We start from the raw sequence: 23433 nt of genomic DNA, 5'->3' as shown, positions 1-23433 counted from the left end.
TAAAATTAAACCACAATATGCACTCCCAGTGTCGTAGCTTTCCAACAAACAGCTACAAAAACGCAAATTGTAATTTATACTCTCTCAACTATGTGACTCACTTCTGAAAGTGGGATCGCATGTAAATCAAAAGCTCTGCAATTTTTGAAAACTTGTAAAATCTTTTGCACTCCCAACAACTGAGAGATGGAAAATGAATGCAGATTCCAGCTGCTATCTGATCCCATGCGCTGAATTTGGACTGAATGACTCCCCTATAGAACTTCTTGTGTTTTGTTTTGTCCTATGGTTGCAATTAAATGGGCTCAGATGTCTTGTCAGATCAGCTACCAGGAGCCTTACGAGTTGGGTCTCTAAGGGACTTTTAATCTTTTAATTTTTAAGAACTTAATCTGAGGAAGCAGCTCAGAAAAATCTCTGAAGGTCTTCTCACCTGGGCTTTTTTTTTTTTTTTTTTTTACCACATTCAAATAAACTAAATCTTTATACTCTGCTTTAACTGTTTCCAACAGCATCAAAACCAGTGGGAGTTAAAGGCATAAACTCAAAGAACACTCACAATCTTGATCATTTTCTCCATCACATCAGATGATAAGCCCAGTTTGCAAAGGTCACGGCATAAGCATTCCTGATTATGCAACGTGTGCTAGATACACCAACTGCTTTGGTTGAGTTGAATAAACTGTTCAAATGTTCCCTGCTTTCACTGAAGGTGCCCTAACCGGAAACAGGGTGGGGGGGGGGGGCGCGGGGAATTGGTTGTCTTACCTTTAGAAGAAAATGTAATCATCTGGGGCGTTTATGAAGATTTCAGATTCCTAAGCATCATACAGAATCAAAATTTCTGAGGGTGCATCACAAAAATGTGCACTTATAACAAGCCCTCCATGTGATTTTTAGGTATTCTTTAAAATCTGAGACATGCTATTTTAGGCTGTACTAGCTCATGGGTGCTATATCATTACAGAAAACAAAAAGGTCTAAAAAGGTAAATGAGGTTACATTTGGTTCAAGGGCTACATATTAGATGCTCTGCATTTAGAGCAACTTGAAAAAAGGAAAGCTAAATGTAACGAACAGTGTAGGAGTAGTGAGCGTAGACGATACTACGGATTGGCTCTTTCAATTCCTACTCCATCTCTCTCCTAGCATATTCTCCTACACTGTGGTGGCTGCAAAACTTCCATTCCTTTGTAGTCAGCTACAATTGCAGATGTGACTTAGGTTCTGGCAATCAGGCACAACTCTGCAAGACTGATGTGGGAAGGAAATTCTTGAGAAAAGAAGCTGGGTGTTGGGCATGCATTTTGCTCCCTTGGGTGGTAATGCGGGCAGAAACTCCCTGCCATCAGTAGCAGTAAGAGCTTCCTGCACTAGCTGTCACAGTTTTACAGACAGTGGTGGATTTAACTGGCAACCAGAGTATTCTGGAAGCTGAGACTCCTCTTCTAGCCCTCCCAGTGGTTTTATAAGCCATCAAATACATTTCATTATATGCCCCACTCTGTTTAGCTGGAACGGTTTATCCCATCTGCAACTAAACCCTAAGCAATACTTGGAGAAAAAGAACCCAAGTTATTAAGCACTTCTTATGAAGGTTAGTCTAAACTTTCCATAGGAATTTTCCATTAGTGTTTCAAAATTGAAACTGTAAGATAAGGATCACTTTAAAATTTAAGAAAACAAAAAAAAAAAAAAGAGAAATTTTTGATGGTCAACCCCGGAGAATGTTAATGTAATTCTACCACCTAAAGCACAGCAAAGCATCCATCTCTGACATGCCCGGGACATGTTCCTTTGGTAACAGTACACTTCATCAGCAAGTTCATTGTTGATGCAGAAGATAATGTTTAGAACAGAAGAACATCAGCAAAGTAAGACATGGATTCAAATCCTGATTCTGTCACTGACATGCTATAACCTTGAACCAATTATGTAATTTCTCTGAGCCTCAGTTTTCTTATGGGGCGGGGAGGGAATAGCATTTCTTTAGATTTTTGAAAAGATTAATTAAGACAGTATTATGTAAAGCACCGACAAGAGGCCTGCAACAGATCATGACATGACTGCCAATGCTATAGGTATTTTATCATTATTACTACTCCTTTAGATGCTGAATTCAAAACTAACAGTTGTACTAATAGTGAATTTCACATTCCGTTTATGTTCTGCTTCCCTGTAGATTAAAGATCAGCACAGGGAGATGATAAAGAGTTTGTGAAACTGCCCTGGGTTTGGATTTAGATCAGCTCTCCCAAAGCAGGTGGCCATCTTGACCTGGTGTAAAAGTGAGGCTGAACTGTTTGGGCCATGGGTGAATGTTAACCTAGACAACAGAGTTTCAAAAGTCAGCTTGAGCTTCAGCAATAAATAAATTCAAGACCGCTTTCGAAAACAGAATGTGTGTACTCATGCACAGAGAAGCAGTGTGGAGTAGGGCCTGGGGTACAGTGATTCAGACTACCAAGGGGCACCTACGTGGCTCAGTTAAGTGGGTGTCCGAGCCTTGACTTCGGCTCAGGTCATGATCTCATGTCATGGGGTCAAGCCCCGCATCAGTCTCTCCACTGAGCATGGAGCCTACTTGGTGTCTCTCCCTCTCTATAAATAAATATAAAGTGCCTCTTCCCCACTCTATAAATAAACAAATTTTAAAATCAGACTGCCCAACTTTGAATCCCCACTCTGCCACTGACCTGCCTTGTGGCCTATGGAAAGTTTATCTTTCTGTGCTTTAGTCTTCTTACCTGTACCATGGGCCTAATAGAACCCACTTTCCAGGCCTGTTGAGGACTAATATGCAAAGCACTTGGTATGGTACCGGACAGGAGGCACACCCCTGTAAAAGTTACCATTGTTAACAACGACACTTAGAACAAGCATCCCGGATAATGTTATTTCCAAACTTTAAGCCAAAACTCTGGGCACCATCCTTGATTCTTCCCCTATTTCCATATCCAGTCTCTTATGCCCTGTTAGTTCTACCAGCAAAATAAATCTTGCAACATTCACTTCTCTCCGTCTCATCTTGTACGGCTACAGTACAGGCTCCACGCTTGCCCAGAAGCCTTCAAAGGCCTCTAAATAGCCTTCTCTGCTTTCATGCTTGCTACTTACAACAGTGTGGCCCTTTGGGAATATACGACAGTACTCACTGCTTGCTTCGAATCTCTGCATACCTTTCCGTTCCATTTACAACAACATGTGAGCTGCTGACCAAGGCCTAAAAGGCTCTGTTTAACATAAACTTGCCTACCTCCATGTTCCCATCTTAGCATGCCCTCTCTCCCCACCATACTCACCACAACCCCACCGGCCTCCTTTTTGTTCCGGAAACACCTGAAATGTATTCCTGCCATAAGCCCTTTGCACTCGCTGCCGTGAGCTTTCTCCTCTTGGGCTCTGCAAAGGCAAGTCCTTCTTGTCACTCAGGATTCAGTTCAAATACCACCTGCTCAGAGAAACCTTCCCAAAGTGACTTGTCTTCAGCAGCTCCAAACCTTCTCCTATCACAGTTTTATTTCCACGGAATCACTTTTCATCAGAAAGTTCTCCTGCTTACCCAGTTAGTTTACTTGTTTATCACCTGTCCCTACTGACAAGCATGTCAATGGTGTGAAGATGAGAAGTCTATTGTTCTTGCTCTTCACTCTTACCTCCAGCACCTGGAGCTGCTCCTCACTCACAGCACAGGCTCCTTATGTGTGCGTTGCACACGGTGCAACCTGCTACTGAAGTATCCACAAAACGCAAACCTTCTCTTATACGGGACAGACCACGATGGTTAGAGTGCAAACGCAGGTTTACGAACTGGGGTACAGATGAAGTCTGGATAACGCAGGCTTCAATTCTCAGCAGCCAGTGTCCAGATTCACACAACTGAATTGCAACATCATCCACCAGTTTTGCTTATAATCTGTCTCTTGCACTGGGGTCTGAGCACCACCGGCCAGTATTTGCGGTGTCTCACCATTTTGTCCAGAATGGATAGAGCCCACTGGGAAGCCTCTCGTGAATATTTTTTAAATGAATGAACACAGGATAAACAGAAGAGTTTTGCTCATCAGTTGGCCATAAACCATTGTCCTACTTCTCACTCGAGGGTCCGGTAAGTGCTAAATCCTAATGACATATATAAGTAATATTCCACGTTCTCTTAATTATTCAAAGTGTGACATTAGCTAACTGCTTTTCGGTTTGAACTTCTAACCATTATCTCTGTACCTTTAAGTACTTTTCTAGCTCCATGAAAATAGTAAATTGGGATATAAAACCAGGGGTAGACTGTAAGCTCCATGAAGCACAGCAATGAGGTGATTTTTTTCACTACAGTATTTCTAGCCATTAGCACAGTGCCTTACAGTAAATTCTACAGAAACAACTAATGAATAAAGAACTACTAGAAAATGCCTTTCCTGGAAGATGTGGCCAAAGCACAATAATAAGCCAAGGTGCTGACCTGCCTGTAAAATCCTCAGAATTCTTTTTTTTTTTTTTTAAGTTTATTTTGAGAGACAGAAAGTGTGCACATACATACAGCATAAGCAAGGGAGGGGCAGAGACAGAGAGGGAGAAAGAGAATCCTAAGCAAGCTTTGCACTGTCAGCACATGGAGCCTGATGCAGGGCTCAATCCCACAAACCAGGAGATCAAGACCCAAGCCGAAATCAAGATGGATGCCCAACCGACTGAGCCATCCAGGCACCCCCCTCAGAATTCCCTTTCTAAAGAACCTAGATTAAGTATAATTTTGGAGTTACTTTCCTTTATTGACCCAACAGGAGCATATTAAAACAAAAACAACAATAAAAACCCCACAGATCTGGAATGCAGACACTTTCCTATGGTAAGTTCAGGGGAAATCTCTGAGAATCCTAAAATTCTGCACTTCATTTAGAATTCAGAATACAACAACTGTAAATTTCTCCCTGTCTCCCCACTGAGCTGCAATCCATCAAGATTTCTCAAGCAGTCAATAAAAAAAAAAAAAAAAAAAAAAATTACTCATGGTGCTTCTGCACTGGGAACACTTGCAGAGACTAGGACTTCACTTGGGAGCAGATATGTTCAGAAGCAATGACACAGGTTAAGCTTTTAAATGCTAATCTTATCTCTTCCCAAAGCATGGGTTGACTTATCTCTAGGTCATCCCTAGAGACCTACTACAGCAGGCAAAAACAAGCTCTTAGAGCTATTATTATTATTATTTTTTTTTGTCATCCAGACCTATTCCTAGTATGATTGAAGACATAAAAAGCTCCCTTTTCTTCAAGAGAGTAACACAAGCATACTTTAACTGCTACCCTCTCCCTTGACTTGTATGCAAGAAATAAAACAGCATAAGCATAAGCAAACTGGAAAACTCATGCCCAACTCAAATGACACTCTCTGCCCCACTCCCATAGGCTTCAGTCATGCCTAACAGTAGGAAAATGCAATAGTAAGTGGTCAGCCCTTTTATTCCAATTTTTCACCATGATATTCACGAAGTTATACTTAGCATTCTCCATGATATCACTTATGGAGGAGAAGACTCCAAATTCAGTACGGAAAGAAGACTTAACAACAGAAATTAAAAGGCCGAGCTCTTACAGTGTATCAGGATACCAGTACAGGCATCACAGGTTTTTAAAATTTTTAAAAAGATTCTGAGCTAACAGTCTTCAAAGTAAATGTAAACTATTTTGTGTTCTGAAATTCTTTCTCACGTTAGACTTGGAAGCTTACTTGATAATATTCCCTGGTTTAAAAAAACAAAAGAAGAAGATGAAAAATGTACTTTAAAACCCTCAAGTTCTTACTCTAAGTCCGGGAGGAAAAAAACAAAAAACAAAAACGAACTTTCTTCTTGAGTCAGGAAAGAGGGTGAGTGGGTAGCCATGCAAGATAATCCTTGGGGGGGGGGGGGAGAGTTTCTTTTCAAAGCAGCTGCTTTGCTGAGGAATTAAAGGAAGCTGGAGGGAATAAATGTAAACAGGGGGACTGCCTGGGTAGCACAGAGGCTCTCTCACCATAGCTGGGAGAATGGGGATCTACTTCCTTGGGACGTGGAGAGAGGCCTGTGTGGGCAGCACCTCCAGTTAAGTGAAATTTAAAAGATATGCTTCAGCTGCTCTACGATTTAGGTGCCAAATCTGCACAGATAATTATGCACATCTACTTCATGGTTTCATTTTTGTAGGTTATCTCCTCTTTTCATTTATGGTACTTTTTGGAGCTTTCATTTTCCAATCAGGGCAGGAGGTAGACTTTGCTCTTTTTGAGGTAATAATTATTTAATATCTGAGAAGTTTTATGGGTTCCAGAAATGTTAACATTTTAGTTCTACACCCCAAATGGAGCTTACCTGATTAAGAAAAATAGATAGACCATGCTACAAGGTTGCCTAACTTTAAAATTTCAGAACTTTGGGGCGCCTGGGTGACCTCAGTCAATTGAGCATCTGACTCTTGACTTCTGCTCAGGTCATGATCTCATGGTTTCTGAGTGTGAGCCCAGCATCGGGCTCCACACTGACAGCACGGAGCCTGCTTGGGATTCTCTCTCTCTCTCTCTCTCTCTCTCTCTCTCTCTCTCTCTCTTTCTCTCTCTCTCTCTCTCTTTCTCTCTCTGCCCCTCTCACACTCTCTCTCAAAGTAAACTTTGAAAAAAAAATTCAGAACTTTGAAAACTTGGCATCCAAAGAGTTTTATGAATTTTTTAAAGTATACGAATCCTATACTATATTGTTACTCTAGCACTGTATGGTAAAGCAGCATTATTACTTCCCCGAGTCACTAACATGGTGTATTCTAATCACAGATGAAACTTGAAAACATCACTTATTAATCCTCCTCTAACCTTCTTCCTCTGCATGTAAATAGATCTTTGATCTTAAGTACTGAAACATCATTTTTTGCTAAATTCCTTAACCACATCAGTCTTAAATTCTTAACTGTCACTCAAATTGAGCCATCTAATACTTCTCATATTGTCATATTTCTGTCTCTTATCACTTTCCAGACAGGGATTATACACATCAGTATCAGAATGTATAGAACACCCTGTCTCTGTCTACTGCACTGGCTAACTATTAAGTAACACAAACTATGAAAAGAAAATCTAAAAGGAAGCATCTTGAATGTAGGTAAGCTGTGGAGTAAGAACCTACTTTACTTACAACAATCGTATTCATTACATTATATATGATTATTAATTGTATATCAAGGAAAACACGCTATCCAGGCAATACAAGAAGATGACAAATACCAGTACAAAGCAAAGGCTTAGGAGCAAACAGATCAGGTCTGAAGACTGACTAGATAGAAGATGCGAAGTCACTTGCTCAACCTCCCCAAGCCCACATTCCTCTTCTGTCAAAAGGAACATCCACAGTACCACTCTCACAGATGGAGACAGGGGAGATAAAGCATGTATTTTTTGTTTTTCATCAGCAACAGTATTATGCCTCAAATCTTTTCTGGCTCTTAAACCTTCTATATATCTTAGCAACACTGCTGGCACCTGATATTCGACCTATTGTATTATTTCCTCAAGGATGGCCAGTAACTTGGGGTGCCTGGGTGGCTCAGTCAGTTAAGCATTTGACTCTTGATTTCCGTTCAGTTCATGATCTCACAGTTCATGGGTTCAAGCCCTGTGTCGGGCTCCTTGCCAACGGTGCAGAGCCTGCTTGGGATTCTGTCTGCCGTTCAGTCTGCCCCTCCCCTCTTCGTGCACACGGTTTCTCATGTGTACACACTTTCTGGCTCAAAATGAATAAACTTAAAAAAAAAAAAAAAAGATGGCCAGGACTTTCCCACCCTCCTCTCTGTTTTAATCCATGGTCACCATTCTCTTCTACAAGCCCAACTGGCCCATTTCTCTCTCCAAACAGAGTTATGTTTGAACGACGTACGTTTGTGTGGGCCAGTGTTATCTGCATGGTTATACGTACTTCTTACCGATACCAATGCAGAATAGTACTATTCTAAAGTGATCTTCTTACCTCCTAAATCACTCTCCTTAGTGCCAACCCATATATCAACTGAGGTCAGCAGGCATAAAAATGATAAATACCCAGATCCAAGCTCAGAATGCGGCATCTGATCAGAGTTTGGTTCAGAAAATCTTTACCAAGATTCTGGTGCTGGGCCACTAACTGGAGATACCAACATGAGGCAATTTAGACAGGCAGACAGGTAAGAAGATAATTTCAGTACATTGTTTTCATTCTATGATTTTTTGCTTTGGTTTTGTTTTGTTTGAGAGTTAGATAGCATGAGTGGGGGAGGGGCAGAGAGAGACAGAGAGAGAATCCCAAGCGGGCTTTGCACTATTGGTGCAGAGCCCGACGTGGGGCTCCAACTCATGAATCGTGAGATCATGACCTGAACGGAAATCAAGAGTCGGACATTTAAACGACTGAGACACCAGGGTGCTCCTATGTGATTTTTTTTTTTTTTAATGCTACGGAAGCACAGGGTAGATCCGGGGAGTACGGATGAAGAATAAGAGTAAACAAACATCACAGAGGGCTTCTTGGAAGAGGAAGTAACTCAGAGGATGGAGAAGGGCTGACAGGGCCAGAAGACCAAGTCTGGTGTGCTAGGTGCATCACTACACCTTTATTACAGTGTCAGATGACACCATAATAAAATTTACCACTCAGGGAGCAGAGGAAATATGCAACAGCCAACAGAGAACCCTGTATAGTGTGCTGAGGGTTTGGACTTTATCCTGCGGATAATGAAAAGGCAGGGGAGGATTTTAAACCAGGATAGTTACACAGTGAGACTCCCTCTAATCACTCTAGATTGTGTGCACTAGACTCTTTCAAACTACAGAAATCACCATTTGTTTTGTTGGATAATGAAATGGACACCCTTGGAAAGACTAAAACATCAAGACCACATAACCGTATTCAGGACATGGATCTCCTGTGTGGGCAAATTCTTGTTCTGACATTCCACAGAACCCTTCAAATGTCAGGACACAAATTTTTGGGTAGAGATGCAAAACTAAGCTCCCTTGTACTCCAACTCTCCTCCTAGACCACTAACAAAAATAATATGTGACGATGTTCCATCCCATTCTCCTTTGGGTCTGAAAATAACGGACTTATACTTTTTTCCCCCCTTACCATTTAAAAGAAATTTCGCTTCGTGGTTTCACAGTCTTGGTTCAATTTTTTTTGTTGTTGTTGTTAAATCTACTCTGAACTGAACCCAAAAATCACATCGTACATTTCTAGGTTGGTAATTTAATCACTGAGGTAGCAATGGTAAGAGATTCAGTCAAGAAACCTCTAGAAAGGCTCTTTAGATTATACAATGTCAGGAAACAGGAGCTGTTTTCTTTCACAAGTGCTTTGAACCAGTCAGCACTCCATCAAAAGGAACACAACAGTGTAATGTTCCCTCAAAGAATGGAATGCTTGTTTACCTGAAGTAACAGACTGATAAAAGTAGCTTGTTTGATTGATACAAACTTACTTGAAGATTAACCTGGACAATCAAGCCCTCACACTCTAAACACAATTACCTTCAGGAAAATAGAACCTGAATTCACAAGGAAAACACTTCCAAATTATTGATCCCTACACACTTATTAAATTTAGTACTTGCAAAATAATTAAGTCAAATTAAAAAAACTTAAAAAAGCTTTGAAAGCAAAAACACACTTTGCTTAAAAGCACCTAGAATTTATCGCAGGTACTGGCTCATTTAATCCTGACAACCACCTGAGGAATTAGAACTGTTGTAAACCTCGTTTTACAAATCAGAAAATCAGAATATTGTGACTCAAGGTCATCCTTCTGAAGAGATGACTCCAGATTTAGGAATCTCCAAAGCTATCAATATATACTACACATAAGATTGTTTGAGGCTCATTTTTGGAAGACATTAATACAAAGTATTTGTATATTTAGAAAGTTTGAATTTTTTAATCACTCAAGAGTTAGAATAACATGACCTAGACCCCTGAGTGGAACAGCATGGTCTACAGAGCACTCACTGCTCAATTATCTCCTCTCTCTCTCTCTCTCTCTCTCTCTCTCTCACACACACACACACACACACACACACACAGCTTGTGAGGTAGCCAAGACGTATGTCAGCATCCTTAGTTACAAAGGAGGATGTGGATCCTGAGCCAGACCCCTTACTCATCTCCAATTACCATACACAATCCCATTTCCCACATCACCCATAACCTCTGCCTTTTAACAACAACAGATTTTAAATTATTATAGCCATCACACAAATGGAACAAACCCACAGAGTACACAGTCTGGCATATACTGATCTTATCTTTGCTGGTAAAATATAGCCCCAAAGATTAGAGATACCACTTATCAAACATTGGTTTCGCATCAGCCAACTTCCATAGATTATGTCATTTAATCTTCGTATTCTTCCAATTGTGTACTATTACCTATATTAACCCATTATACACATGAGAACATCAAGGCCTAGAGAAAGAATGTTAACAACATGCACACGGTCTTGGTGAGTAACAGAGCTAGGACTTGGGCCTCCTTCTAACCCCAAAGTCCATTCTCCTTCAAGTGTCTTTGAAGCCAATGAGTCAAGCACTTTCCACAAACATATAATTTTGTGTTTAACAGTATAGTAGGCAAATATGTGTTAAGCCTGACAATTATTTTTTATAGTAGTGTAATTCCATGAGTGACAATCACAAAGCAGGTACATAGGATACTCTTTCTCGGTTAAAAAAAAAAGGGGGGAAACAAGGAAAAGAAGGGGGGGTGGAGGGAGGAAAAGGGAGGAAAGAGGAAGAAAGGGAAGAAAGCCTCTAAGTATTCTTATTTTATTTTATGGAGGAGGAAATTTGGGGCACCTGCTTGGCTCAGTCGGTTAAGCGTCCGACTTCAGCTCAGGTCATGATCTCGCGGTTTGTGAGTTCGAGCCCTACGTCAGGCTCTGTGCTGACAGCTCAGAGCCTGGAGCCTGCTTGGGATTCTGTGTCTCCCTTTCTCTCTGCCCCTCCCCTGCTTATGCTCTCTATCAAAAATAAATAAAATGTAAAAAAAAAATTTTTTTTTAATGGAGGAGGAAATTCCAGGTAAGAAAAGGTTAAGCAGAGTTAAATAACTTGTATAAGATCCCTTGGCAAGCTGGAGTCAAGAGCTGGAGGGAAGGCCTAGGTCCTCTAACGCAAACGCTCTTCCCATTCTCCCTGGACAGGTGGCTGTATTTCTGCTGATGCTGAAAATGACTTCTCCTTCTGGACGGGGAAAAGTAGGAAACCACTCACCAATTCAGGGGAAGGACTCCTACTCCGTGCCTCCAGCTCCAAGCACAGAGTTTAGGAATAGAGACTCTGGTTCTGAACTGGCTGGTTCGTGAAGCAGCTCTACCTCGGATTAGCTCTGTGGCCTTGGGCACACGACAGAAAGAAGTAATTGCTCCTAGGTAAACTATCTTGCGATTATAAATCATGCACATTTAGCCCTTTTTCAGTTTTTGTTAAAGTAGGGAATGAAAACAATCAAATTATTCAGGACTAAAGGGAGTCTGAAGCTTGAGTTATCTGGGTGAACTGCTTCAACTCTCCTTTTCATTCTGACAGTTGAGACCTGACAATTAAAATCACTTTAAGACAGAAGTCATTGACACTGATAAACTTACCACGTCTTTAATGCTCACGATAACAGCAAACATGTATTATTGCCAACGTGCCAGGCACTGGATTAAGGGCCTTTTGTGGATTTCATGTAATCTTCATTACCACCCTGGGTAAATGCACTATTGGTCCCCTTGTTTGGCAGATGGGGAAACTGAGGCTCAAGATGATGTGCTTAGCCAACCAAAGTAGGCCATCTATTTGGTGTCTGTTTGGTTCATCACACCCCTGTTCTGTTCCCTTCACCTGTACTCAAATGATTCCTTCTAGTTAACACTTTCATTTCCAATAAAGTGCTGCTAGGTTACATACTGATGCTGCTGATAAAGGTATCGTGACTGTCATTTATTTAAACAATCCTAACATCAATGCAGAAAATAAATTTTTACTACTCCTGCACTTGGGCAAAGAATGACAATGCAAAGGTCACAACTTAAATGGCTGGTAGTTTTAAAAGCCAGACATAATAAGCATAAGGGCATTATTATGAAATAGTTTTCTAGTATCATCAGAGCCACTTAAAACTGTCTTCAAAAATAGCATGAAAGAAGGTCAGAGCAAATTGATTAAAGTAATCCCTGAAGCCTCCCTGTTCCTCCAAGAAGTTTTTGAAACACAATTTTAAAATATTTTAAAATTTCCCTCTGCCAAAAAAAACCCCACAAAAAACCAAAAACAAAAACCATTTTCTTTGAAAGACACCAAGGATTTGGCAGTACTTCTTAATTCTGTAAGTAAAAGGCATTTTTACAGTTTCTAAGGGGGCCTCCCTTATAACAGATGAGGGATGCATCTGATGGCTAAGGAGATAGGGGCAGGGGCTGGGGGTGGGGGGAGAGGATGGGGACCAAGCCCAGGCTCCTGTTGGCCTTCACAACTATTTATACTCCTGGGTCAAAAGCAGCAGGTCACTTAAGCAGAAACTCAGCCCCACCTGCTCTCAGTCTTGCCCACATTAGATTAAAAGGCATAATCTACACACACACACACACACACACACACACACACACACACACACACACACAAAGTCCTCTGGACCACATGTGTGTATACATACTTAAAATACAGGTGCATTCTACTGCAGCGGTTAGGAGGAATCTAGTCTTTGTAATTAAACAGGCTTGTCTTGCAAACCAAGGTCTTCCACTTACTTGTATTTTTTTCCTCTTAATCTTGGGAAAATTTTCTTAATCTCTCTGAACTTTAGTTTCCTTGTTTTTACAAAAAAACATCACTATCTCCTTAAATTTTCTCCCCCCGCCCCAAGAATCCAGTGAGATCCACCTGTGCAGTTTGTGGCACGGTGCCTCATCCACGGTACATAATCAACACTATTAACTTACTAACTAGTCTTACTTCCATATTCTATTAGCTGCTGTCTCTCTTCTTAACCAGCTTGTCTTTTGGCCTATTTATACAACTGTTTCCTTTCTAAGAAAGGGGAGAAAGGTAAAAGATAAAATGGGGGGGGGGATTTTGCTGAATTTGCTAAGAGTACTTGAGTATTAAAGAAGGTAGATGATATATAAAAAAGGCAGTTAAGGAATTAATCTGTAAGGATTATTGTAATTCATTTATTCATTCAAGCCCTATAGCCAAAACCAGGTATTGCTAATAATGAATTTATTTCTTATAGCATGTGGGTTTGCTGTAATGTTCTGTGATTCACTATTCTAGCAGAGAATCAGAAGATTATTTAGTAAGTACAAGTCACTGTGCCCTTAGACATGATCTCACTTAATCATTACCTCTTCAGTAGTATAATAGGCAGTTATTTTAAGATTGGGAAAGTAAAGTTCAGAGAGAAACACTAAAAGTCATATAAATAATAAGTGGCAGAACCAATAACACATCTGAGCTATAACTCAATCCAATGTTTTCTATTTTCTTGCATGGTCTCCAGTTTTGGTTAGTAAATTATATTGCATATATACTGAAAATTAATGCTGTAAATGGTGAACAGAGTAACCCTTCCAATCATCAACCAAACACATTTGTTTGTATAATAGACTCAATATAGTAGTTAAAATTTGCCTTCTGTTAAAAAAAACAAAAAAAAATTCTTAAAAATATATCAGTACCTAACAACCTGAATCAGGTATCTATTCATTCCACAACATTTGGTATGTATTTATTAAGCATCTAGTATAAACCACTCGGTTAGGGAACTAGAATCACGCAATTTTTGTTGTTCAAATTAGTATCACTGGCAGCTGTTTTAATATCTGAATTGCAATTGTTTTTGGATTCAATGTTCCTATAACAGAATATGCATCTTTGAGGTACTGAATTAGCCTCACGAATGCACTGTGGTTGTGCCAGCTAAACATCTTTGGGTGTTAGTGTTGGCAATCAACACTTGGAGTTGGCAGAGAAAAGACCTTATCTTAATTTCCTCATCTGTGAAATGGGATTTGGAAAAAAAACAACAACAAACAGCACCTACCTCCCAGAAGAAAAATTCTATGAATTAATTAATCTTGGATCAGTGTTCTACTAAGTGTCATTTTGGCATGATCTTAGTATCAGGATGATTTGATTTTATAAAAAACAATGATGGGAGCTATTTAAAATGGCTACACATTTAAATGTCAAACATTTAACACTTAACTACAGTAAATTTCCTTTTTATTTTCCCCCAAGATGAATCATTTATGTGTGACATTTGTACAGAGGTACAAACAATGGTCAAATCAGTTTGGGATTTAAAAGCGCATAGAATTGTTCAGAAGTAAAAAAGATCTAAGTTTCAAATGGGAGAAGAAAAGCCCACTTTCTGAATGTTGTTAAGACACAGCACTATGGCCATGGAACATTATAAACAAACACGTACTGAAGTTTAAAAACTATTTTCCTAGGCAGGGGTTAAGAAACAAAAAGTTTTAAAAATGAAAACAACAAGCCTGTTACAATTGTTGTGAAGACAAAGATTATATAAACCCTATTTTGCAGCTCTGTGCTTTTCTACATAGAATTTATTTCATCTAATATTAAACACATTATGCTAATAACCTCCTGTTCATTTTTCATGAATGTTTTCTAGCTCCTCTTTTATCCTTGGCATTTTGGTGTCCACTTTGGACCACCTGGAGGCTGAAAACACCAGCCAACTCCCCTGTACTGTGATAATTTATCTAACAAACAATAGAATAACATGTGTTAGGCCTCTGCATAATGGAACACATCAGAGATGTCTGGGCAGGGCCAGATAAATAAAGCAGTTTTCTAAAATCACCAGAAGATCCCAACTAAAGCAATCACAGGAGGTTTTAGTTGGTCATGAAAAATGTAAATCCCTAATGTGTTGACTGTTTCAGAAGCGTTAAATTGCAGGTTTACACAGAACCATAAATAATGATGTGTGACTGCCAAGGTTTGTTTCGCAATCCTTGGGTTTTCAAAATCACATTTCATATGAAACCTCTCCACCCTGCCTCCCCATCTGAAGTTCTGCAGTGAATATAAATTTTGAGAGCCATCCGTATGGACAGCACATCCCAGGAGGGGGTTCAAGACCTTTATAACACAACCCGCTTTCTCTGCAACACTCTTCTTGGAAATCAAGGAATCTGTGTTTTCACAAGGCAGTTGCCTGGGAGGGCATTAGAAAGGGACCCCAAGAAACAGTGGAAAACTCAGCAGAAGAGAGACCCTCACAATAGACAGCTACTATTAAATTGTCATTTCTATCAGTGCCCTGGTTTACAACCATTCAAATGCGTGCATTAAGGAGAAACAAGCCAATTAGGAGAGGAGTTGTGGTCCTGGAGTTTAGTCAAGGCACTTCAATGGAAAGGTCATTGGCTTCAGAGATTTTATGTCAAGGTGAAAAAGAGGCGAAAGTTCTCAGCACCCACAGGGCTTTTGTTCAGAAGATAAACTTCTGTTCCTCAAAGAGCAACAGCATGTGTATAGTATACAAGACAAACACAAGGCCCTGCTCTGGGCTGTGCTCTTTCCTCCCAGGTCCACAGGGGAGGCCTATTATGCAGTGGGGATGCCCTTTCCTCAAAGGTGAAACAGAGGGAGGCTTGCTCTTTCAAGTGAGCACTGATGGTGGGTTTGCTCTTGCTCTCTCCCTTTATGCCCTTTTCCATGGGAGCAAGGCATTCTTTGCAAGGCAACTGCGGGATTTTTGAGCTGCCATCTATGCACCAGGAACACAGAAAAGGCACCCTAACTGCCCCTGTTAAGACCACATTCTAATCCACGGTATTCAAGGCCTCAAGGCAACCTGCAAAGTCAAGTACTGAATTCCTGCATCCAGGTAACTGCTAGTTTAACTGTCTGGATCACTCAATTTTGACTTTGTTTTCATGGGTAGCACATTTGACTCTGCGGGCGTTTTGAGAAGAGCATTACCATCATTGTCTCGGCTCTATTTTCTGAGGCATCCACATTCTCTTGCTGGAGGAGAGGTCCAACTGACCTTTGACTAAGAATGTGGTCAACAAGAAGAATAGGAGAATTCATGCCAACAATAAGAAAAAAAGGCAGCCATGGCTTCTGACTGCTAAGGAAAACCGACTGCCTGTTACTGGGCTTGCCCCAACTCTCAGCTAGTATCAGTCCTTAAGGAAAGCTAAGGAAAGGAGATAGGTGAGAGGTGTTCCAGAAACTGAGACCACATTAGAACTGCAAAAAAGCCAGGGCAAGGAGAGACTCTGCCACTCCAAGTGTCCTATGTGTTATCCGCAGGAAAGGTCTCTTCCCTGCGGCAAAAGGGTTATTCCCTCTTTTTTCCAGCTTCAGTGCCTCCAGCTACAGGTCTCCACTTCATGATCTTCTCAGGATTAACTCTGAGTGAGATGCACAGATACTACTACCACTCAGAGACTTGCCCGTGACTTGCCCATGATTTGCCAATGACTTGCCCCTGACTTGCCCAAGACTTGCCCAAGACTACTAAGATTCAGTGATGGGCAGTGGAACAAGCGTGAACATTGGACCCATTCCTCTGATTCTGCCCACTAAATGCTCCTTCTACTCCACTCCCTGCACACAGATGTGGGGGGCTGCAGAGGCAGCAAAGAGAAGCAAATAAATACTGGGAGGCCTTCATTACCTTTTGTAAATTTACCTCTTCTGGCTGTCTGACCTTGCCTTAGGATTCTTCTTCACTTGGAGAATTTAAAGATTAGAAGCGAAAAAAAAAAAACTTCGTCAACTGTGGATATTGCTAAAACAGGAAAAGTGTAAATTCCATTATTATTATTATTATTATAGAGAAATTGCATGTAGTAGGTGAAATGGCTAAAAGTAGAACAGTCTATACTTAAACCTTCATTTCTCCCCATTGGCTAGTTCATAATCATAAACCAATGGTTATAATTTGTATTCACACCAAACCAAAGCAATGGTTACATAAATCTCAGAATCAAAGCTCAAAAGTCATGTGGTTCAAACCTTTATCTTACTAGGATCTTAGAAATAGAGAATTTTAGAACTAGAAGGCACTTAGAAATCACCTAGTCCTGGGCACCTGGGTGGCTTAGTCGGTTAAGCCTCTGACTCTTGATTTCATCTCAGATCATCATCTCTTGGTTCATGGGTTTGAGCCCCATATCCTGCTCTGCACTGACAGTGTGGAGCCTCCTTGGGATTCTCAGCCTTTCCCTCTCTGCCCCTCCCCTGCTCATGCTTTCGCTCTCAAAACAAAAAATAAAAATAAATAAACTTAAAAACAAATCACCTAGTCCTACTTTCTCACTTTACAGTTGAGGAAACCAAGGTTCAAAGAGACTAAAATACCTTCCCAAAGCCATACAACTTCTATCTGGGCTAATAAGAGAACTCTATCCCCTAATATCCAAGTCAATGTGGCAGCCTAGAAACATAGTAAAATGTAGCCAAAAGAGAAAGAGAGCTACATAAAGAACAGTCTTTCTTTAGATGACACACATTGTGATTTTAAAAAAAGAACCATGAGGCCTAATTATAAGAAAATCACCACCCCCGCCCATCTCCTTTTTTTTCTGCGCAGAAGGAAATAGGTAGAGATGAAATGACAGTTTCTCAATCTCCTGGCCCTTGTAAACAGTTTTTAGTATACCCATAATTAAGTGAAAAGGCAAAAACATCTTGTTGCATCTACAAATTAGTAAGGGTATAGTCAATGGTTTCTATGAGACAAAGTCTACACAAAATAACTGAAAACAGCATTTATTATAAAAGCATCCCAGTGTTCTCTCCATTTGTTTTATAAATTGGTCTAACTACGCAGGTGACAAACACCAAAAAAGGGTCTCCTGCAGCTGCTCATGATTCATGTAGTAGAAAACAAAGATAAAAGATCATTCCTCAGATTTATATCCAAATGCTTTACACCCTTATTTACAAAAGGGAACATTAAGGTAATCGAGAAAAGGGGGAGGGGGAAGTCTCACAAACTTGCATAATGGGAAAAAAAAAAAAAGTCACTGCATGTTGCCGGTAAAGACATTCTGCAGAAATGAATGCATGGCCTCCCTCAGGAGAGCAAGTGCAAGAAAGAACATCAAGGATAGGAAGCTGACCAAGTATATTCAGTCTACAGTAAACTCTCAAAATCCTACCAGGGGAACTCAGAAAGTAAGTGAAATATGGATATGAATCAAATATGGTAATAATACTTCCAGTTTCTATTTTTATTTTCAATTCTAATTCCCTCATTCAGGTTTACCTTTAAAAGAAACAATTTATTTTTATTTTTTTTAATGTTTATGGCTTTACTCTTGGGAAAGAGAGAGAGAGAGAGAGGAGAGAGAGAGAGAGAGGAGAGAGAGAGAACGCACAGCAGAAGAGGGACAGAGAGGGAGACACAGAATCTAAAGCAGGCTCCAGGCTCTGAACTGTCAGCTCAGAGCCCAACATGGGCGGGGCTCGAACTCACAGACTGCAAGATCATGCCCTGGGCTGAAGTTGGATGCTTAACCGACTGAGCCACCCAGGTAGCCCTAAAGAAAAATTCCAAAGAATTTAACATCTCTCATGCCACATAGAGCCTCTGTCTTCACACATTCCTATTTGAGGTGTATTAATTACAGTCTATAAAAATATAACCATGTATAATGAGAGGCACTGAATCCACAGATCCAAATTTATAAAATTTTCGTCTGTCTGCTTTGTTGGGTAAGCATCATTTAGCTGCAATAGCCAGTTTTTCTTTGGTTTTTAAGTTGCCAGCAAGGCAATTCTCTTCTGGGGGATAATAAATTCTGACTGTAACTATAGGAAGTCACAGTACTGGGATAAAGACCTATATAAAATTTTGTTTAGCCCTTTACAATGATCAGGAAAAGAATCTTTATAACTAGTTTATCATCATAGAGATTATAAAACAGAAATCCTAAGAAGTTTAACCATTTGCCTAAAGTCATTTGTCTTACCAGTGGTAAAACAGAAATCAGAGTTTAAGTCTTCAAAAGCAAGATCCTGGGATCTTTCCATTATAGTTGAGGCACTCCCCAGACATGGATGGAGAAGGCACATGCAGTGGGGTTCAATGGACCACGCAATAAAATATCCTCCAGTATTTAGACTAGCTATTTGGGCAGGGATTTTTTTTTTCTCCAATGTTATTTATGGTGATGGAAGAATTTCAACCACTTATCATTAAAGAAAAAATGTAACTCACAATTGCTATCTTCAAATCAGTAGTTAGACATAAAATTTAGCAATTTTAATTGGTTTGGCTCAGGCCTTCAGATTTCCATATGGTTTCTTTCCTTGTTTTATATTAAATGTAATTGACTTAGCACTTGACTTTTAAAGTCTTGGCAGAATCTATCAATTAAAAGCTGTCTAAATTAGAATTATTCAAAGCACGCAATCCAAATTGAGCGACTTTAAAGACAAAATTTTAAAATGCTGTCTTCATAAATGCTATTTTCTATAAACTTGCATTATCACCCAGATGCAAACTTCATACAAACAAAAGAGGATTATTTTCTTTAGAATAACATAAGCTAACAAGAATTCTATTTGTTTCTTTTCAGAGAACTAACATGTGCCTAAAATGGCCTTTCTACACTGTTTGCAAGATGAATTTTTCCTATGTTACGATTTCTAAAACTGACAGCAGTCATAAAAACTCTCACAAACCATCTCAAAACTAAAATACAAGTACAACATCGATAAACATGGGACCAGGCCCATTAAACTGACAGCACTCTTCTAATTGGTCTTACCAAATATGCTGCACAATTGTTATTTAATATACCAGTGTAACAGAGCATTACGTTGAAAAAAAATGATTACACATTGAAATAGATGTTCTTTCTCAGCCAGAGCCACCATTCTCTTCAGAAACTGTAAAAACCACACAAATACAATCAGAAATAGGAAAAATGCAAAGTGCATTCATTTCTATAGGCTGATTGAATTTGTTACAATTGTTCCTAAGGACTACTGCCCGTGTAATTATTTTCCAAATACTAAAGTCTTATCACACATGCTAAATGACAGAATAATTTATCAAACCCCAAGTGGTTGTTGATGGAATTTCCACACTTATTTGGTGTGAGTGAAAAGCCAGAATGCCTGGTGTCCCTGGGATTCTTGGAGAGCTTGTAATTCAAGTTAAAACTATTACAATTAATAAATTATCATTTTAGGTATTGGGTAATGGAAACATATAGAACCATATGCCTTAGAACTCTGGTATCGAGATGCCATCTTTATAAATGATCATTTAAACTGTTAAGCATTAATAGATATTCCTCCCTGGCAAGAACATTAGATGACCTTACATCTATGGTATCTATTAGACATCTATTAGATGACCTTACAGAACAAATGACCTTACATATTAATGTCTAATTTCCTTATACTATTCTCCATCCTCATACAGTTGCACAGAAAACTTCTAACTTTTGGATTAGGAAATTTAACGATATGAAGGAGAATCTAACTCCCCTCCCCCATTTCCACGGATTATTTTATCGATTTCCTGCTATTTCCAAGTGTCTTCTTTTTTAGTGGCAAGACTGTGGAATTGCTAGAAGTATCCTTAAAGGAAACCTTGAAGGTCATCAAATCCCTGGCAATGAATGCCTTCATTCAACAAAGGGCACTGCCCTCCTTTGCCTGCAAACCCTTTAACATCAGCAAGATCCCCAGAGGGCTTGCACTTTAACTTGGTTGGAGCAGGTCACATTTCTAAAATATTTAGCCCTCTCAAATGTCCCTGGTCGGCAGCACTGAGTCACTGACGCCGCAGCGTTTCAGCCTAGATCGACCTCTTTCAGGTTTTCAATGGAATTATTCCATGTAATCCGATTTACACAGCCATTTAATCAAAGTGAGAAAGGAGATTACAGAGCTCACGTTTGTTTTGCAAAGCAAGGGTGCAAGGATCATCAATCCTACTGACTCTCAAAGTGACAGGATAGTACATCGTCTCCCTTTGGAGTGTTGGTCATTAACCTGATCTGTCTCCTGTGTTGTTTAAATAGGAAAGTTTAGGCTTTTTTTTTTCCTTTCTGAACTAGAAGGTAACGGTTTCTCCACCAGATCCCACCACTACTATCCACCTGAAGAGATGCTACTATAACAAGGAATTGGTCCTCACCTCCCCCCGCCCCCCCACCGCCCTTACATTCCACAAAGCAGAAGGCTTGTACAAGTCAAATAATTACATTATAACTTTTGTTGTCAGTCTTTAACATTTGCATTTCAACATCACGGTGTGCAGATCTCAGGTGTGGCGGCGTTCAATGCTCTGCCTATGAACCTGCTTTCGAGAGGAACCCGCGCTCCGCTTAGTCTTGGGCGGCTGCCTCGGAGACTGCACAAACCTCCTTTCTGCCAGGCAGCATCCCTTCCCCCCGCCCCCTGCCGACCTTTCCACACCTGTGCACTAAGCTCAATTCTTCCTACTTCCTTCTGAATGTGTACATTTCCCAGGCCTACATATCAATTTAAAGTAGGATACAAAGCAATTCATTCAGTAAAGCATTTTCTGCTCACGGATGCCTTCATTCTAAACTGACGATGTGGACACATTCTCAATTTCCTTTTTTCCCCACCACTTCCACCCCTTGGACACATTTCAGATAGTGCAGTCTCTGAGAGATCCTCTTGGGGGTGAAAGGGCAGTTTTACCCAACTCGCGGCAGTTACGCAGATAGATTCCTAAGGGGAGAAGTGAGAAGAGGTAAGAACCATAATGCAGAACGAACTGTGGGTGGGAGTACCTCGGCAGTCCTTTCCAAACGATAAGTCAAATATTTGCTTCAAGGGAAAAAAAAAAAAAAGTCTAATTGTACCCCTGGGCGGTGCTTTACCCACAGTGTTTATGTAGAATGCACAACTGAGCAGCACTGGGAATTACCTCAATAACTATCATTAGAGGTGCCTATTAAAAACAAAACAAACGAACAAAAAAAAACCCTTCTCCTCTTTAATGGAAGAAGGTGGGTGCAGTGTAGTGGTATTACCCCATCTGTGGCTCTCTGGAAACTCACCCAGAGCCGCAAACCTGGCAAACGCCTCGCAGAGCGAAGTTTCCCGGGCTGGCCGGGCAGGGCAGGTTCTCCGCCCCGCCGAGCGCAGCTGCTAAGGAGCTCCCGTTGGCTTCGCTCCCGCGGCTGCACCCGAGTCCACACGAGCCCCACGCCCACTTGGGGGGCTGCACAAAAACCTGGGTTCGAGAGCGAGCGTGGTGCGCTGGGAGCTGTTTTGCAATCTCCCGGAATCCACGGGAAAACATCTCCCGTGCAAAGAAATGCCTTCTCGTGATAACTTAAAAAACAAAACCCTCTCCGGCCAAAGAGCAGATCCTTCCATTTTACAGGAACTGCGGTTCCCGACTGACAGCTCCAAACTTAACGGCTGCGGCTCCAAACTTGACACCAGCTCTCATCGCTCCCACTCCTCCTCTCTCTGGCTCACCCGGCCACAGCCGCTCGGACGCGCACGCCACGCCCGCCTCCCTCGCACCCTCCTGGCTCGTGCGGCGGGCAGAGCCCCACTCGCCCCGGCAGCCGGTGCCGAGACAAGCCGGCCTCCCGCGAGCTCCGGGCGCGATTTCCTGGGAGACCCGGCGAGCTCCCGGCGCGCCCTACTCACTTGTGTCTTCTTCATAAGGAAAGGCAGCGCTGTGATCCAGTCCAGGCAGCGGTATGGCGACTCCGTTTAGATGTTCTGGAGCTCCAGCATATTGCACGAGCAGCGGCTGCAGATAGTCCACGCATTGGGTAGCCCGAGCGCAGCGCCCTCTCCCCGGCCGGTGCTTTCCCGCAGCGCTCCCAGTCCCGGCGCAAGGCGGCGAGTGAAGCCCCAGCCGGCGCGCTGCCAGCACTTTTATACAGGTCCCTCCCGCCTGCTCCGGACACGCCTCCTTCCCTTCCGGAGCCCCGGGGAAGCAAGACGGGGCAGGGGCGCGGCGGGGAGACCCGGGAGGGAGGCCGGAGCGCAGCGAAAGCCCCCGAAGTTGAACAGGCAAGGCGCTTCCCCTGGCGTGGCAGCCGCGGGCGCACACCAAAGGGAAGCCGCGAGGGCTCTTCCCTCCGCGAGCTTAACAACCTGCAGCCGCCGCTCGCGCCGCGTGCCTGGCGCGGCGAGTCCCAGCTCGGCCTCTCTGCTCCGCCGGGGCTCACCTGGCACCGCCTGGGGATAGACGCGCGCTGGAGAGAGCTGGGAGGCCCCCCTTTTACACAGGCGGTTCGAGAGGAGTTCGCTGGATGCCTAGCAAAGAATTCACCCCCCTCCCCGCCCCGCCTTAGGGCAATTTAAAAAAAAAGCTTAATTGGGATCTGTAGCAGGCCATTGTCTTACCTTCTATTTGCTTTAACAATTTCTTCAGTGAATGAATGAATATTTATA

At 41.5% G+C, this 23433-nt stretch overlaps 1 protein-coding gene across 6 annotated transcripts in view; it reads right to left on the bottom strand.

The window, feature by feature from the left end:
* The window catches only part of KITLG (KIT ligand), an 85959-nt gene extending 62768 nt beyond the window's left edge, over positions 1-23191 (bottom strand). The window contains exon 1 of one of the 6 annotated variants that reach the window (XM_058741839.1): positions 22678-23191. Coding sequence is in view for 1 of the 6 variants with exons in the window: in XM_058741837.1 (XP_058597820.1) it covers positions 22678-22692 (15 nt within the window). In the remaining 5 variants the exon portion in view is untranslated. The remainder of the gene's footprint in view (positions 1-22677) is intronic. The other 5 variants (XM_058741838.1, XM_058741840.1, XM_058741836.1 and 2 more) reach the window with 5 other exon arrangements.
* Between the last annotated feature and the right edge of the window lie 242 nt (positions 23192-23433).

The sequence above is a fragment of the Neofelis nebulosa genome, chromosome 8 (assembly GCF_028018385.1).
Source record: "Neofelis nebulosa isolate mNeoNeb1 chromosome 8, mNeoNeb1.pri, whole genome shotgun sequence".
NCBI lineage: Eukaryota > Metazoa > Chordata > Mammalia > Carnivora > Felidae > Neofelis > Neofelis nebulosa.
Note: the sequence above shows the minus strand (reverse complement) of the source record. Positions and strands in the feature narration are given on the sequence as shown.